The sequence below is a fragment of the Harpia harpyja genome, chromosome 2, assembly GCF_026419915.1.
Source record: "Harpia harpyja isolate bHarHar1 chromosome 2, bHarHar1 primary haplotype, whole genome shotgun sequence".
NCBI lineage: Eukaryota > Metazoa > Chordata > Aves > Accipitriformes > Accipitridae > Harpia > Harpia harpyja.
In genome coordinates, this window is record NC_068941.1 from 78,534,505 (window position 1) to 78,552,530 (window position 18,026).

An 18,026-nucleotide genomic window follows, 5' to 3' on the forward strand; every position below is an offset into this window, starting at 1 on the left:
TCTCTGGATGCTTTAGAAGGTGTCCTGGCCCACAGATCACCTGTTGAAAGCATAAGGCATATCTCTATCACAGTCCCAGGTCTGACCAAACTATGTTGGTCCTTCCACGGGCTGTTTTCCAACTCCCAGTTATCTCTCCGTGGCACATACATAGCAAGCAATTGCCCTTCTAAATGAAATTGTCATTATGAATTGAGGCATATTCTCTATCAAAGAATTTAAAAATATTCTTTGCATAAAAAGAGGAATAACAATGGATATTTTATGATTCGGCAAAAATGAGTTTTTGGCAAAGCTATGAGTAGGGAGAAGATGACAAGCTGGTGAAATGAGTTGGGGAGGGCACTCTGCAGGAGGATGGAAGAACACGGGCAGGTGAAGGGGGCTATTCACCCTGACACTGGGCCTTTGGAGTCTTCTGCAAATCTCAGTTGACCATAGTTCCCAAATAAAAATGAAAAAAAGTGTGTAAATTTGCTTCAGGAAATCCACTGGGAATTGTTCTAGCCACACACTTGCTGGTCTATTCTTTGACAAACACGGTGAAGAAAATCGTGATGGAAACTGCATTTATTCAAGAGAGAGTCATGCTGTGGGAATGCTGAACAAATGCAACCAGACTGCAAAAATTTGGGAAAGAAATTTTGCTCTCAGCAAAAGCTGCATTCACCTCTCTTTCTGCCTCTGAAAGGAAAGGATGTGAAATATTCTGCTTGTATTTGATAAACCTGAGACTTGACTTGCTTGGAGAAGAGCGAAGCTTTCCGCTTCTGTTCCCACTGACAGTGTTGTGGGCAGCCTGCTGTGATCACATCTGACCTTCCCTTGGCTGGATCTGTCTGTCTCAGATTATACTATCACATGGATGTCTCACGCAGCGAGCTCCCCTTTGCTTATGGTGCTCCTTAGGCCAGTGAACCGAGCTAAAATGATCTGGAACCTTACTCTGATCTCAGGCTAATGAGAACTGGGAATAACAAAACATTGCTAAGGCCCGTGGAGGTACAGTGCTACAAGAGGAAACACAGGCCTCTGTGATGTCCATATGGTTGCATCTGAGAGAGAGACCGGTCAGGCTGATAGCATGTGCTGGTATTAAATCACCACTCAGGTTTGAAAACACATTAAGTCAGTAAAGAAAATACATGCATAAAGGCAAACAGAGGAGAAACTTGCTACCCTGCAGGATGCATGATAAATCATTTATTACAGTGGGAAAGAGGCTTTCAGACAGAAATGGCAGCGTATGAGTCTACTTATCTCCGCAGAAAACAAGTACTGCTGGGAAACCCGTATCCACAGAACTGCAGCTGTAAAGATGGTAGGGCTTCCATCTGGCTCCCTAAGCCTTTCTCCTGACACCATCGCTCCTATAAAAGGTAATGTGAAATATTCATGTATTTATCTTGCCTCATCAGCAAGGGAGGTGTGTGCATTCAGTGTCCTAATGCACAAGAACAATTTGGTTTTGTTCTGATAGAAAAGAGATTTTTTGCTTTAACTGAGTCACATCAGCAGAAATATCACATCACAGAGGAAACGAGTTTGAAATACCCTTGGCAGGTTGATGGTTTGACCAAGACAGAAAGAAAGAAAATGCCACTATCCAGGAGACAAGCCATCATGGGCACAGGGGAAGCAGTAGGTTAGGGCTCTTTCAGGCCTACTTGGCTTCAACTTTCTGGTGACAGATTTAGCTGCCTTCATGTGGCAGCTTCAAAGGACAGATTCCCATGGCCAAATTGTTTTGGACTGAAGCTATTTGACAGCCTTTGACCCAGCTCCCCAACCAAGTTAAAATGACGCATCCAACTTTATTTGGCATCTGAACCAGGAGGGAAATGACTTTTCTGCTCTGCCAGAGGCCTCTCTTATTTAATGTCCTATAAAGAGGAACAAACTGCATATAATAATGACATCTTGTGGTAGTTGTTGAATTATTGCCCTGTGATTTGGTAGATAATTGGATGCCAAATTTCATGACATCTTTCTCCCTCCATGCTGCAGCTCTGCAAGTTCACACAATTTCTGCTGCTCTGACAAGCTGGATGTGGAAGACCTCTAGAACCTTTGGCTTATTGTTGACTTCAGAGGAAAAGGGTATTGTATTTTGGTCATTTGATTACACAGGTCTGGCTTAACATACAGGCCAGAAATTCATAGTCATAACTGATTAAGGAATGGCTATCCAGATATTCATACAGAAAATACTAGAGTTTTGATAATATTGAGTGCAGAGTGGCTCTGGCCCATAGAATGAGCCTGCCTTTGCTGAGCCACGGCTTTGCGCTGGGTGTGAGAGTCAACGGAGAGAGCCTTTGCTGGCAGCATATGAAGCCCAACAGCTGCTGAACGCCTGCACTGAGCTTGCGAACAGTCTTGGCGAGCAGCCACCACCCCCCCACGGCTGGGGGTACGGAGATGTGTAGTGTTAGAAAGAGTCAATCCCCAAGGCCTCATGGTACCCCTGCTCTGCTTTTACTTATTATTTCAGCTTTGGTGTGCAGGTCTCGTAAATCCTGCTGTTAACTGTGTGGGTATCCAAGGATCTCATGAAGCTCTAACCTTAGTGCAAGCTGTGTGACAGTTCATATTAGTGTCCATAATCGTGACATTTTACAGAGTATCCCATTTTGCCTGCCCATAATCATGTTCTTGCTGATGCACTCTCTACAGTGCTCGCTCTAGTCAAAGTTAGCAGCTTTTCAGAACAAACAGCACACTTTCCTGCCAGTTTGTACAGTCCTTATCAGCACAGAGGGGCTCAGCTTTTATCAGGGAGTTTGGATGTTGACTAAATAGTCATAATAAATAAGATTAGCAGGAACGCTTAGGGATATATTTCTACAGAGGTGTCTGTTTATCCTATCATGTGTTTGGTGGGTATCTTTGGGGCTCGCTGCATCTTCAGTTCTGTTCTACTGTGACACAGCTGATTGCTCAGGGGGGGTTTTTTGGATGAAGGTGGCTTAAGTTACATGCCAAATAAACACTTGTTTCTTTCTTCTGGGCTACAAAGGCCTCATAAATAGACTTATAGTCTATATGCAAGATTTATATACAGCTGTTTCCCAGCTGTGAGGAAGGAGGCAGGAAAAGACCCTATCACTTACGAAGAGCTCAGAGGTGATGGTGAAATTGCACGTGTTAAGACAGTGAAATAATGCTGCTGATCAACTGATAGTACAGAATGTGGAGTGACAGATCAATGCTACTTGTCTGCATTTTATGTAGCAGGGCATCTCTTCCCCGTTTGCCTTTTTCAGTGTCAGAGATCCTGGTGTTCACACTGAATATTGGGCATAATGTGCTCTGCCTACTTCTTCAGGTCTGCACAAATGCAAGCAGGAGGCACTTGCTGGATTGCTACAGAAAATAGATGAAGATAATCATGAGACCCCATGAGTTCATAATATCTAATGATAGGTATTTAGCTGTATTGATCTGTTCTTTTTCCATGGGATGATGGCACCTATTGGGCATTATTAAAGAGGCAAAACAGTTCAAAAAAAATAAATAATTTATACTGGGGTTTTTTTCCCCAATGGGACTATAAACAACAGTTTCAGCATTTGGGTGTTTTTGTTTGTTTTCTTGTTTTGGGTTTATTTTTTTTTTTTTACTGAAGTGTGTTGAGGGTGATCATCTTTAATTGACCTTGAACTTGTGGTGGTAAAATTATTAATGTTTAAGATCAAGAGGTCTGGCTAAGAAGTTATCTTTCCTAAAAGAACATTCCTTTTGACTAAAAAACAGTCTGTGATTGTTTCCAACTTCCCACTTCTGCGCTAAGATCACATGGGGTGTGCCACTAACACTGGCTCCACCAAGAGCCATCTCTTCATATTGTTATTTACTGTTTGATGCCTCAGAATTTTGGCAGTTAGCAAGCTACCTAAGGAGTCCATGCCTCCAGGGATGGATACTTGGCTTTGTCAACATTGAAATGATTGCTTTTCCTCACCTCTTTCCTCCTTTTTTCTGAAACGGATATGTGGTTGGGTCTCTGCAATCAGTTGGCTGAGAACAGGGAAGCAGAAGGGGCGACGCTCTCCAAATGTTCTCTCACTATGATCATAGTTAATAAAGCTTCTTTCTGGCCTGTCCTAAATTGTACTTTCATTATGACGCACTTGGGAGTCCTCAGATTCTCTGATAAACTGCTCTTAAAAATACAAACAGAAACTTCAATAAAACATCTGTTTAGTAAATAAATGTACCTTGAGGTACTCTGAGAAATCTTTTTAACACTGGCCTTTCAATACATTCTCCAGCCATGAAATGTTTCCCGAGCTCTGCCAGATTTAGATGGAATCAAAGAGCCTCTACAGAACCACTTGGTAACATTGTGGCAGTCTGTAAAGACTTGAAAACTTTCATATATTGACACTGCAACAACAGATGAAAACATGAAACCCCCCAAGGACAAGGATCTGATTCTGCTCAAGTAGAATTCAACACTCAAGTATTGAAATCGCATTTATTTAATAGCCCAAACCATAATCCATCCCTGATTAGCCATAAATAATACTCAAATTTTTAACTTACAAAAATAATCTCTTTGGCTTGATAGAATTGCTCACAACAGTAAGGGAAACAGGAATTAGGTTTTAATAGTACTTCAGTTCATAGATACAATAAAGGAAAAAATGAATTTGTTTTTCACAGCATATTTAAAACATAAAATATTCTGAATTTTCAAGCTCTGTTGGTGTCTTTTCCATTTGTGAATAAAAATATTTGATAGTTAATATAGCTGAAGGAGAAATATCCTAATATGTTCAATAATGCCTACCACTGTTGTATATTCTTGTAAGACCGTATTTATAATAATTTGAATATATTCTGACCTAAAACATAGATGTAGTTTCTATGCGTGTCAATGTATACTGGTTTTGCAGTAATGAAAACGTTATAACCAAGAACGTATATAAGACTTACAAGTTTGCATTACCATACATTTATTTAAAAAAGATGTATAAACAAGTTGTTTTCAATTAATTTTATCTACAGAGTTATACACAATTTAAAGACAAATTATCTAAAATCCTAATCCTCTCCTGCACTGAAAGAGCAATCAAGTAGTTTAACACAGAGGCATATGAAGTAAATCAGAGTAGCTTCACAGACTTCAAAGGGGCTGTCGGAAATGATTCCCATCCCTTAATACAGGTTTATCACTGTTGGTGTTCTTGATGTCTTTTTTCTTTTTTTCTTCAAATTCTCTTTTATTTTGCTTTTGTTCAGCTTATTCATAATCCCTGGTGGGAAATGTTTTTTAATTATTTAACTTCTGTAATATGACAGTAAAGTCAAGAGACTGGAACATTTCTTTCATAGAAACTTTGCAAAGCTGTGATCATGATGAATCTTCATTTTTTTTTTATTTAATTGAGTAAATATGAATAGTGTGCAGATGTGTTGCTCTTGCTCCTGTCATTATTATGTTAACAATCCCTGAGACCAAGTTGGACTTGATTTCAAAGTTATTTTAAAACTTGGAACTTCTCTATGAAAATCTCTTTCATTTTCAGTGTTTGACATATGGTCTCATTTCCTCCTGATGTTTGAAATACGGTATCCATCTCAGGCCCATCCAGCCTCTTACAAGTTGTTTGGTTTACAATCTTGACCTCAGCCTGCCTATAACAGGTTTATTAATACAAAATTCTGCCCACCATGAAGGTCTGTTCAGAGCTTTGCTGCCTTGAAGGATCTCTGCCCACATATTTTTATATAACTGCAAAATAATAACAAAAAAGGATTAATTCATACAGAAAATAAAGAAAACTTCTGCAAGATAAATTATCTAACTTACTGGTTGAAATGAGATTGTGATCGAATTTCTAGATAACAAATGTGAATAATTATGTACAGGCAAGAATAAACACAAAGATAAAGCACAAAATTTCAAAGTACTGTAAACATCAGATATCTGTGTAAATCATTTAGACCATCCTTGGCATAAGAGCAGGAAACCAGTAACCTTTATAATTTCTTGTTTTCAACTTAAAATGAGTTGTATTATCAAAGGTAGAAATTTGGAAACATGGTTATATTAAGCTAATCTTTGTTATGTCCAAAGCTGAAGACTGTGTCTGAAAGCACTCGTGCATGTCTGTTTTTACCTTTATTTCAACACATTTCTGGAAAGTAACATAACTTCTCTCCCAGATGTGAACTCTTCAATCTGAGCATAAGAAATTCCTCTCTCATAAGCAGATTGTTAGTTCACCATCTTCATCAATTTGCAATTTTATGTGGAACAGTTAAAAAAAGTACATGGGAAGTAAATTCTGTGAAAGTATAATTTTAGCAATATTTGGCAGTTCATAATTAACTGAAGCTTAAAACTTTAAATAACATTATAGAAATATGAGGAAAGGAAGGCCGTATTTTCAGCAGTAAGTTGGAGTACAGTATAATACAATATGAATGTGGTATAAAAGCAGTCAGTGATGTAAAGTGAAAAGCCTTTCTTCTACATGAAAAGATGGCTTGGCCCTATGTATTTGTGATGATTTAAATAAATACTGAAATATAATATATTTAATATTAAATATATTTTTCCCTTGATTATGTGGGCTGGTGTTAAGTATTTATTCCATTCCAAGTTTGATTTAATATTGTCTAACGATTTTTAATTAATCTTGAAATAAATGTGGCAATAACTTCCATACTTAAGCTGACATTGACATTGTCAAAGCTTCTATGGGGAAATGATGCCCACACCATCAAAGTTTCTTTTGAAGAGAGTCTGAATTCTTACTTGGTGCTTAAAGCTGCCCATAACAAATTTGGAAACTTTTCTTCTGCTCCAATTATGATCTGTGGCTCATGGCACAAAGCACTCCACTGCAGTACAACATAGGTTATCCTGAATTAAATTCATTTTCTTGTTATGCTTGGATAATCAATTCTTTACCATGCTGTAATTTTTACTAAAATGTTTGCATTGGTTTTCAGAAGTTGCAAAGATAGCAATGAATACAGAATTAAATATAGACAGCCAGGAGACAAGGAGCTTTTTTAAGTATTTTCTTTGAATGAGGGATTGGCAGCCTTTTTCAAATTTCAGTTGAAAATATTTACACAAGTTGAAAACCACAGACTTAGAGGCAGTTCAAAAAACCTTCCTGAATTCTGCAAAACGTGGGTTGGATATCACTGCTTGAAATGATTTTCTCAATATGAATCAATGAATTTACCAAAACCTTACCAAATATTTAGTACACGAGGAAGTCAGTAGTGTTTAGAGTCCTATCTGCATGTCTCACATATTATATTCCTAATATTAATCTCTAATATTAATAAGCCTCTGTGGATTCTGTATTTGTGTGAGCTAAGAGCTAGCCAAAGAGGATCTAGCCAAATCCATTACATGATAGTTTTAACAGCTGCTGATAAGAAATCTCCAGCTGACTGCTAGAAAGAGGGTAGTATTCTAGGAACGTATCACTGTGTACTTGCACTGTATTTTATATTCCTGCCTATAGCATCTGCTCATAGCTTCTCTTAGAGACAGAATAATGGGTGAAAATGGGCTTTTGGCCAATACAGATAGTCTTAACATTCTTACAGATGATGTTCCTTGTCTTAGAGTTACCTTTGGAGCTTCCCTCCCATGACCTCTTTCATTAATTTAATCCTCAAAAATCTACAGACATGGAAACAAAGTTTCCAGTGATGATTATAGTCCTCTTGTTGAAATGGCTAGATATGTAGAACTAGCCCTTCCTCCTTTATTTGTAGAGACTGTGTTACCAAAGTAATCATTCTGTTAGGTCAGCGTCTGGTTAGAAACATCTGGGCTGCCTTCTGTATTGCTTGATCACCATGGGAACGATGGACAGCTTTAGACATGAAGACACAGACAGAGAATATTGAAAAGCATTGAGTACACTTGACTCAGCAATCCTGTCAAACTTCCTGGCAGTTTCCCCGGGGCTCTAGTGATTCTCTACAGGGTCTATCCACACCAAACCAAACTACCATACTGTGACACTAGTCTCTACATAATAGTTATCCCACAGCTTGGCCCTGCTGAGTAGGGTTGGCCAGTAAGCAAGAATTTTAGTTTGCTGAGACTTTGGAATGACATACAGCTCTTTAAATATGTCAAGGAAAAAAAAAAGCAGAGAGGGACCACGACCTAGTATAGCCAAATCCATGGTGCACCTACATCCTGAATCCTCCTTGTAGGTCTGGTTATAACACCTCAGAAAGGATATGGCAGAATCAGAAAAGATACAGAGAAGGAAAACAAGGCCTGTCAGAGAAAAGCAAAGGCCCCCACAGATAGTAAATGTATATGAACTGTGATTGAGAAGTATTTTTTCACAATAGTCATAATTAAATTATGGAAATTACAGTGTCATGGAAGCCAAAATACAGCTGAATTTGAGAGTGGATAGGAAAAATGAATGGAGGATAGATATATGTGTGGCTATTAAACCGAACGATACAAATACAAGCTACGGCATGAGGTATCTCTTAAACCAGCAAGTGCCAACAGTTGAGACACCAGGGAAAGAACACTTGGATATTTCATGTGTTTCATACAGTGTTCTCCTTGGCCACTGTCAGTTACAGAGCATTCTGTGAACTGGATGCGGTATGGCCAATCTTATGCTCTTGATTCAAGGCTTGCTTTGTGTAATTTAAACTATACCAAAAAATCTCTCTCAGCCTTAACAAGGATGGTGCCAACAAAACAGCATCCTTCAAGACTGTATTAGGATTACTGAGATCCCTTGGGTAATGCTGTACCTTGCACTGGTTAATACAAGATACTCTGTCATATCCTAGAATTCCCACTAGATAAACAGAATTCTCAAAGAATTGTACAATTTCTGATATAATTTTTAACTGGAACAAGTTTTAAATTTTCATTTCTCTTAGTAAAATAATAATTTTATGAAGAATTAAAAGAAATAAATAATTTCTACACCATTTATATGCACATCACACAAACTGAGTGTAAAATGAATACCAATAAAGGCAGCAAAAGTCCTAGGCAGAGAAGAAATAGACCTTACTACCTCTCCAAGGTATTAACTGATATACTAAAGACATATTACTCCTTAAGGAATCTTAGGAGATGGTATAACTTTTTTTTTTTTTTTGTTCAGCAGCACAGATGCCCGCAAGAGCAAACGAGAGCAATACTGTACGAGTTTCCCATTGAAGCCTATCTCCCATAAATGCAAAATGTCGTGGCATCAGTTTAACTCTGGTACTCTCCACTGAAAAAGCATCTTCCATTTCTCTTATAGCTGTGAAGTGTCTTGAATATGTTATGGCTATTTACAGGCAATACCCTTCTTAATGATTAAACTTACAAATTTTAAAATGGGTTTTCTTACCTCTCCACTAGCTTTACCAATGGGAGAGTTGAGAATGAAGTCAGGAGGAGCAAAGACATCAACCAGGGCAACTGCATCATCTTTCAACTGTGTAAAAACAAGACACATATTTGGCAACTTCTGTAGTTGTCTATGGCTATCTGTGAACTACAGAGCAGCATGAAGATTACTTTCATAAAGTACCAGCTATTGGTTACTTAAGAGAAATCCACAATAAGGAGTCTCAATTTATTTTGCTTTTTTTCCTTGCAGGGTAATTGTCTAAAGAGGCTGTATTTTAAATGTTTTCTTCCTTTGCTTATGGGTTTTAAAACACATTTTAACCAAGATGGTACTGTTCACACATGTAAAACCACGTATTTTTGAACTTTAAAAACATAACGTCCAGATTCTTCTTTGAAATTTTGCTTACGTGCTTAGAATATAATCCAGTCCGAAAAGCTTTTGTGTTGAGAAAAAAAATTCATGAGCTAACACAATAATGAAATAAATAGAACTGGACTGCGGTATTTCACTGGCTTTCCAATGAAGACTGCAAGGCCACAAATGATTGAGTGTTATTTTGCAAGATTGATTGTTTTTCATTTTTTCATAAATAAATTAGGACTAGATGCAAGGTCAATGAGTTACCAAACATTATAGAAAGTTATTCAGAAACTATTGATGTAATATCTTGCTAATTTACCCCTTGATGTACAGAATAACTGATATATCTCTTTTTTAGTATTTGTATACTATATTATTATTTAATCACAACAAACAATATTGAAGGCTTACCCTGTAGCAGAGCTCCAGAATAGCATCCTGAATAAATCTACCAGCTTGTTCACCCGAAGCATAGCCCCCTGCAAATACATTCACAAAGAAGCCTATACCAGTTAAGACTGTACTGATACAATCCTTTTACAAAGGAGTTTATCAGCTCAGTATTCAAGAGACTAAATAGATGCCCCTGTGTAATTGGACTGACTGTCTTTCATTAATGATTTGAATGTAAAACCGTTAATTTAAGACATTTGGAACCTTTCGCATTAACAAGCTACACTACACATAGAATCATAGAATCATAGAATCATTTCAGTTGGAAAAGACCTTCAAGATCATCTTGCTGCCTATCCCCCATCCTCTCCCCCAAGCACTGGACCACAGCAAAACTTGTGAGCCCTCCATTATCTCTGAGCTAAGAGTCTTTTGGGTTCATTTGTCGCTCCAGATTCCTGCTCAGGAAAATTTTGTCCAGAATGATTGTTTTATATTACACAAGCAATAAGAAAATGCTCTAATCTAAACCCTAATTGGGATTCCCTCCCACTGCCAAGTTAGGACTTTATAAAAAAGTGACATGCACAGTATATTCAGGGAGCTGATCTCACCTTGGTAGAGCACAGCTAGATGTTTACTTAAAGACCAGAGTCCATACAGAGCACTGAGATTCTTAAGCACTGGCTGCAGAGTAGATGGTATGTTGGGATCATGAGTGTAGGCATGATATCTTTGTAAGACTGTTTGTTCAATAAAAGCAATGGCTAATGATCGACAGTAGTACACCTTAGGAAACAGAAAAGAAGGACACTGAGTAACAAAATACAAGGAACCAATGCTTAGCTGGTGCAAGATGGCATTGGCCTGGTGAAGTTAGTGGAGATTTGTTGATTTAGATCTGCTGATCTAGTTTGAGATTAAAGAAAGTCTAAGAAGAAACTCTAGGAGAAAACTCTTTCTTCAATGTCTTTGCAAAGGTTAGTCATGAAATGCCTCATGAAATGCCTTTTAGAAATAAGATCCTAGTTTTCCACTGTGTTCCAGTGTGTTTACGTACTTTCTTATACCAATCCAAAGGTAGCGCAGATTGGATGCCTACCAGTGTAATTAGGCAGTTGCACCCAGACTTTACAGGATCAAGTAGCTACATCAGAGAGAAGACCATGCAAAATCAGGTTTGCTGACTTTAGGATCATTAATAAACCCATATAACTCTAAGAAGAGAAAGGTAGGTTTACATTTATTTAATATTATACAGAGTTTTATAAAAAGGATAAGATCTTCAAAGTGGTTCAGTAACCTATTGAAAACTTATTACAGTCCCTTCAAATAAAAAATAAAAAATCTGATCATGTTAGCATGAGTGGATTCTGTTTATGGATTGCAATAGATTGCAACATGTTTTGAAAGAACTATCCAACTAATCCTTGCCAACTATCCAATCAGAAAGGCAAGTAACCAGTTACTGTTAATATGGAGTATAAAACCCTAAGTGATTGTATTTACATAGGAACACTTGTCTACTTTTACATAGTTCACCTTTGCTGTATCATGGCATATGTCATACCATGAAATAGACTACTGAATGAGAACATTCTAATTGGTGAACAGAAGGGGAATATGAAACCATTGCTGTTGTGGCTGATTTGTTGCAATGCTGTAAACTGGTGTTTGTTTTTAGCCCATTTGTTCAGTTGGTTTTTTTTTTCATTTAGAATTAGTTGATTAGTTTTTCTTTTTTCCTTTAAATATTTGCTTCATCCTTGCATTTAAATCCACTGTGGCATTTAAAAAATGCATATTCCAAAGATTACTGTTTCTCTCTTGATAGCTGTTCAGTGGTATACTTATGTCCAAGCTCAGATATAAGTAAGAACTGCAAAATACACATCTATTCTCTGCAGGTTTAGGGAGGACTTCCCCCTTACTAGATGGACTTTTTTAGATACGAATGTCAATTCCCTAGTCAGAATGAAATAAGTCTTAACATTGCAAATGAAGCGTTAAGAATTAATTCCCTATTCTTCTCTCCTATAATTCTATTTCCTTCTTTGCCTTCGCTTGCACTTCTGTATTACTTCTATCAAGCTATCCCCAAACCAAAATAACCTAGGGATGAGTTAGGAATCTCTTCCAGATCTCCCATAGCAAGAACAAGTATTATATATTGGTCAGCCACTGGGCTAACAGAAAAGCGCTTCTTCATGCCCAGACTTTTAAATCAAATATGTACACATCTTTAAAGCACAGCTTGTAAATCATTTTCAGATGTTTTTGAGGCATGCCATTTAAAATAAAAAATCCCGCTGTCCTGAAGATGCATTGTAGGGAGAAAAGAAAACCTAATGACTTAAGGTACATCAATGCCTATCTCAAAAGCAGTTGTGTGCTGAAGTATCTTTAAATTTTAGCACATTTGAACACAAAAGAGAAGAGAACCTTCACATTTCTGAGCAAACCATTCTAACACACTGACCACAGCACCAGCCTCCCAAGAGCTGGGCAACTGACAGGCAATCAGACTTTAATTTCTGACAATTCCCATTCTGAAATTGTTTCTGAAGAACTTCTCTAATAAGCTGCTTCTAGGGTAAAACCAGGAAAGATTTCCTCCACTCTACCAGTGGTTTCACACAGACCATCCCCCGGTGAAGCTATGTTGGCTCTTTCTAGGTGCAGAGTTGTATATTCCTTCCGCATGTTTTTTAATGAGCTTTGCAGATAAAATGAATGACACTGGTCATCTTCAGGGAACAGATCCCTCTCTTCAGTGACAAATGACAAGTGTTCTTTCCTTGGATGCGAGCCAGTTTTCCTCATGGAGGTAACAGAAGAATTTGGGGAGCTTGGGGATATACACTGAAATTTGGAGTTAAGCCATCCCTAGCTGTTAAAGCTCTCTGGTGAGAGAGTGGCTCTGCTATATGTAGACTGTCAATGTTTCCTTTTCAGGTTCCAATGCTGTCAGTCTGGTATCTTTCATGAGTACTTCGCACTATAGAAATTAGAGATGGAAAAGACCTATTAGGTCATCTAGTTTACCTACCTGCCAGAGCAAGATTCTTTCCTACAGTATGTATTTGGCCACATGCGCAGATGGAGATGTAATAATCAGATGCTGCAGTAGATTTAATAGTAGTAGATTTAGTCTCAGAAGTTGTGCTATCAAAATTACAGACATCACCCAGCACGTGCCTGCAACTTTTCTGAAGGGAAATATATCCTGGAAAACTTCTGCTGATGGTAACTGACCTCCTGCTACCATGTTCAATACAATGCACATGGACAGGTATTACATTTTATTAGTTATTTGACTTGCTGCTTTATGCTTGAGGAAATTGTACTTCATGACACAAGAAGATAAAACTAACAGGATCTGACAAACTTGGATGAAAATAAGTAAATAAAAGAAGAGAGCTGAATAAGTATTACCTGACAGTTGTTTTTTGCCTCAAAATCACTTCGCCCAGACTGCTTCTCCTTGCTCAGCTTTAGGTCACTTTCTCGGAGCAGGTAGCAAACCAGCCATTTATATGCTGCTAAAGGAACTGTGAAAAAGAGAAAACCAAAATTCTTAACATTCACATTTATGATGCAAGAAGTCACATGCAGATTCTACTGCAGTCACAGTTTTTGTTACCCGAGATGAAAAGTGAAAGTGTTAATTAATCAATGCATTAACATGACACTTTGCCCATTACTGTAGACGCAATAAATAACATCTGAGCAAGATAGTAGGATTATTGTAGCTGTACAGTGAAGACATACCATGCCTGACCATACACTAGTTCGAACTGACCCCAAGCTAAAAGACAAGGTATATCCGCAGCTCAATTTAGACTTCTGACTTGGATCAATTTTTTTTAGCTTATTTTCTTCCCATATTAAGACTTAGGTCTGCAAGATACTCAGTCTCTTCTCAGAATACAAGAACAGAAGACAGTCCACATTTCATGGAAGCACATGACTTCTAACATTGCAAAGGCGGCTGAATGTAAACGCATTTGAATGACCTGCTTTGTAGATCAGTGCATTATGTTTTTAGAGCAGCCTGGAACTATTAAGGAAAAAAATTGTGAGTGTTCACATGCTGCCTAAATTTAGACACCTAAATTAACAGTCCAGTTTCTAACAGAATGGAACAATAAACAGATTCAGATATTTTTAAAACTATAGTCTGCTTCAGTAGATATTACAAGAGAGGAGAGAACATGTGCTTAGGTATCAGTTTGTGCTCTGCTGGATTTCACAAGTTGGAGACATAGAACAAAGCAAGCAAGCAGTTGTTTTGAACTAGTCTTTTTCTTATAAGCCTTGTATTTTGAAGTTATTCAGATTTTACCCCATAGCTATTATGATACTATCTCACTTGGTACTGTGCATCACTATCTGAAGTTCAGCTTTTTTGCAATTATTTGAGCACCAAAGTGGTTACTGAATTCTAGGAATTAACTCGACTCCCCCTTATATATTAAGACTGGAGTTTCTTCCTCCAGTATGTTCTCAGTTTCACAGATTCACTTTTGCTCAACACCCTGTCACTATCTCATTATGTGCTCATTTCTTTGTTAATTCTTGCCTCCGAGGGCCAACCTGGGCTCACAGTGATAGAAAAGTGGGAATGGCATCTAATGTCATACTTGATTTGATTATAGCAGAGCAAGCCAGGAAAACTGCAGGGAATTTTCTTTCACAATTACTCATTTCTCTCTATGTAACCAAAAGCAACTGTCAAAAGCAGACACACTTAAAGCCTTTTCAATATATTTCTAAATCACTTGTATGGTTTTCTAAAAGAAGATATTTTAGTGATATAAGGTAGTGGCAATCAATGCCCCTTACAACAGTTTCACTTGAAAACAACAATACAGTGGCAAAATAACTAGATTACAAATGCTATTTTAGAGGAACAAAAATGGAAGAAAAATATCTGATGCTACCCTCCATTCCAGAATTGAGGCTAGGGACAATACAATATATTTTGAAATGCAAACTATGTTCTTAGTAAATTGAAATGCATATAATACAAAGAAAATCAGCAAATAGTAATATGAGAAATATCTAATAAGCAGCAGAGGTTGAATCTCAAATCTCTGGATCCTTTCCTCTGGAAAGGGATTTAAGATTCTAGAATCACTTTAACAACAGCAGAAGGCTACCTGAGGAGTCCATGCAATCTTCAACACTAATGGCTGTGAATTTCCAGCCAAGGATATGATGGTAGTCTTGCAAAACGTTTATTGTTCCAAAAGGGGATTCAAAAGGAGCTTTATCTGAAATACCAAAGAAAATAAAAAATTATTTCTAAGGAAAGAAATCAGACTCTTTGGAACTAAAAGCCTATTACAAAGCCATGTATACATGTGATAGGCCAGATGCAATTAGGCCAAAATATTTATTTTATTATGGCCTAGTCTAGCTGAATGAGGACTGGTGAATAAATGCTGAAAAACCTGACATCACTGCCTATAAGCCCCATAAGATTCAACTCCTATTGCTGAGTTTTCCAGCTCTGTAAGATGCTGGTGAAACTCACTGCTAGAAAACTGAAACAAAATCTAGAGAACTACAAAATGTACTGATGGATATTGCTACCAAGTTAGGCGATATGAACTGTTTTAAGTACAATGAGCAGAGGGTACCCAGACTTACAATAACTTTAGGAGTAGTTCCACTGAACTAAACTGCACTTCTCAGGGAGCAAGGTACTATGTAACCTCATTAGGGATGGCAAAACATCTAGCTAGCTTCTGCAAGACTTAAGGGGAAGAATATTTCTTGCAGCAAATATCTGTGTATTGTGAATGTATCATGTGATGGAGCCTGTAGGACATTATTTATGCTCTACAAAATGATTAGATGACTGTCAATTGCTTTCAGTATGAAATTACCCCCTAATTCCATTAGCTACACACTGTTGGGTCTAGCACAGGATTCCACAATGAAAACTTACCTTTTATGCAATTCATCCAGCTCATTAGGTAGCTGCTGGTTTGCTGAAGCAGGACATTGTTATCTCCCTCATATGTGCAGTTTGGATCATTGTCATTTCGGATTTCACCCAGACGATTCACTTAATAAGAACAAGTGCACAATTTAATATATTGCAATGTATTAATGGAAGCTAAGAGAGATTAAATAATTATTGTGTGACAAAATGCACGAGAATTGTCTGTTCCCGTATGTATAGCTACTGTCACCAACAGACGAGCTTGAAAGTTCACTGTTTAGCTTGTGAAAATGAATATACTGGAAAGACTTTAGAAAAGTGTGGCATTCATCTTACAAGGGCAATTTTAATCTATAAAGTCTGCATCTTTATTTTTGGAACTGAGACTGAATCACATTGTACAGTCTGTCCAAATGCTGGTGCAGATGCCGCATGGGTTTAAGTTTTTTTTTTGGTATCAGGTATGAAATGAACTTTAAAAATACGGATATGAGGAAAAAACCCTTTCTAAATACATTGCTAAAATTCAGACACCATGACACAACAACAGTCAAAGAATACACCAACATAACTGTTCTCTTTCTGATCAGTGTATGCAGCAGTCTGTAACTTACTGGCAAGGTAACCATGTCCTCCACAAGCTTCTCGGCACTCCTGGGCTGCCTGCTGAGCAGTCCAAGAAGACAGTGGTTTGCTGGCAGCAGATAAGGCATGAATCTCACGTCCCAAATCAGCCTTTGTGAGAAACAAGTTACAAGTGAGTAATAACTTTTACACAAAGTAAGTTTGTGACCAGTCAAAGCCATAGCTACATGTACTGCTTTATAATGAAGAGTAACTAGCAATACACACATAAAATTTTCTGAGATCTGTGTAAGGGCAGAGCATATTTTTTGCTACCACAAAAAGCCCTGCCACAACTGAAAAACCTTCAGCACTAAATTTCTTATATGGGACAGCAACAATTTGTGCCAGGTAATGGACACATGGGTACATCTTAACTCAGATGTGCCAGCTGAGATGGCATTGCATGGGATAGTCCACTGCTTGCCAACCTTTTCCTCCCAAAGATGGAGACACAGGTGGTTGAAGGTGGCATGTCCAGAGAAAGCTTCTATCCCCTCTGTGACATAAGCAATCCCTATCTCCCCAGTCAGCAGGGGGATATTTATAACATTTACTTCCTTACACGGTTTTCACTGATCTTTCAAGCATCAACTTTGCAAAGAGTAGGAAAACTCAAATGTAGCCCCTCAATTTCCACAGAACCACAGTAGCCTGCATTTACACTAACTCTGTTGGCCCTCCTTTGAAAACGTGTTTGGAATTCCAGTGTCTGGAGATAGTACATTGATACTACCAAAGCTTGTTTAAGAGTAACTCCCTGGTTGGTTTTTTTTTTTTTTTTTTTCTTTAGATCTTCTGTAGAACAAAAGGAATTCATAAGGATTACATTCTTAACACTGTCAACTACCAGATTTTTTTCTATCACAATTTTTTTTTCTGATAGCCACCATTTTGCCTAAGATTAGCAACTGCACTGGAGACCTCCAGAGACAAAATATCAGATTAAAAAAGTCAAACAGATTCTTCTGTTGTTTGTGCAAAGAGGAGAAATTAGAATACCCAGACATTAGTACACAAATCTTTTATGAGCTTTATTTTAGCTGAAAAAAGCCTGAGTGTTTAAGTGAGATCTGAGCAATACACAGCCAGTGTGTAGGCCCTAACAATTAATATTGTCAAAAATTTTAAAAATAAATAAAATTTATATGCTATAGAAAAACCATACTGCAGTTATTTTGGTTGAGAATCAGTCCTTGCACAGAAACTGACGGATCAGACTATTTCCTCTGTAAAGGAGTGACTTGCAATGGTCTGACTGTGGATGAGAAATTCAGCATTAAGACTCAAAAGTCTTAACTTTTTTCTCCAAAAATATTTATCCT

At 37.7% G+C, this 18,026-nt stretch overlaps 1 protein-coding gene across 6 annotated transcripts in view; it reads right to left on the reverse strand.

The window, feature by feature from the left end:
* Window positions 1-4,466: 4,466 nt before the first annotated feature.
* ACOX3 (acyl-CoA oxidase 3, pristanoyl) overlaps window positions 4,467-18,026 on the reverse strand; it is a 38,068-nt gene continuing 24,508 nt past the window's right edge. For 5 of the 6 annotated variants that reach the window (XM_052780579.1, XM_052780576.1, XM_052780580.1 and 2 more), the window contains 8 exons: window positions 16,692-16,812; window positions 16,081-16,200; window positions 15,287-15,400; window positions 13,560-13,675; window positions 10,739-10,913; window positions 10,143-10,210; window positions 9,366-9,452; window positions 4,467-5,740 (listed from right to left, as the gene is read on the reverse strand). In XM_052780579.1, coding sequence (XP_052636539.1) covers window positions 5,621-5,740; window positions 9,366-9,452; window positions 10,143-10,210; window positions 10,739-10,913; window positions 13,560-13,675; window positions 15,287-15,400; window positions 16,081-16,200; window positions 16,692-16,812 — 921 coding nt within the window. In that variant the 3' untranslated portion in view covers window positions 4,467-5,620. The other variant, XM_052780581.1, reaches the window with a different exon arrangement.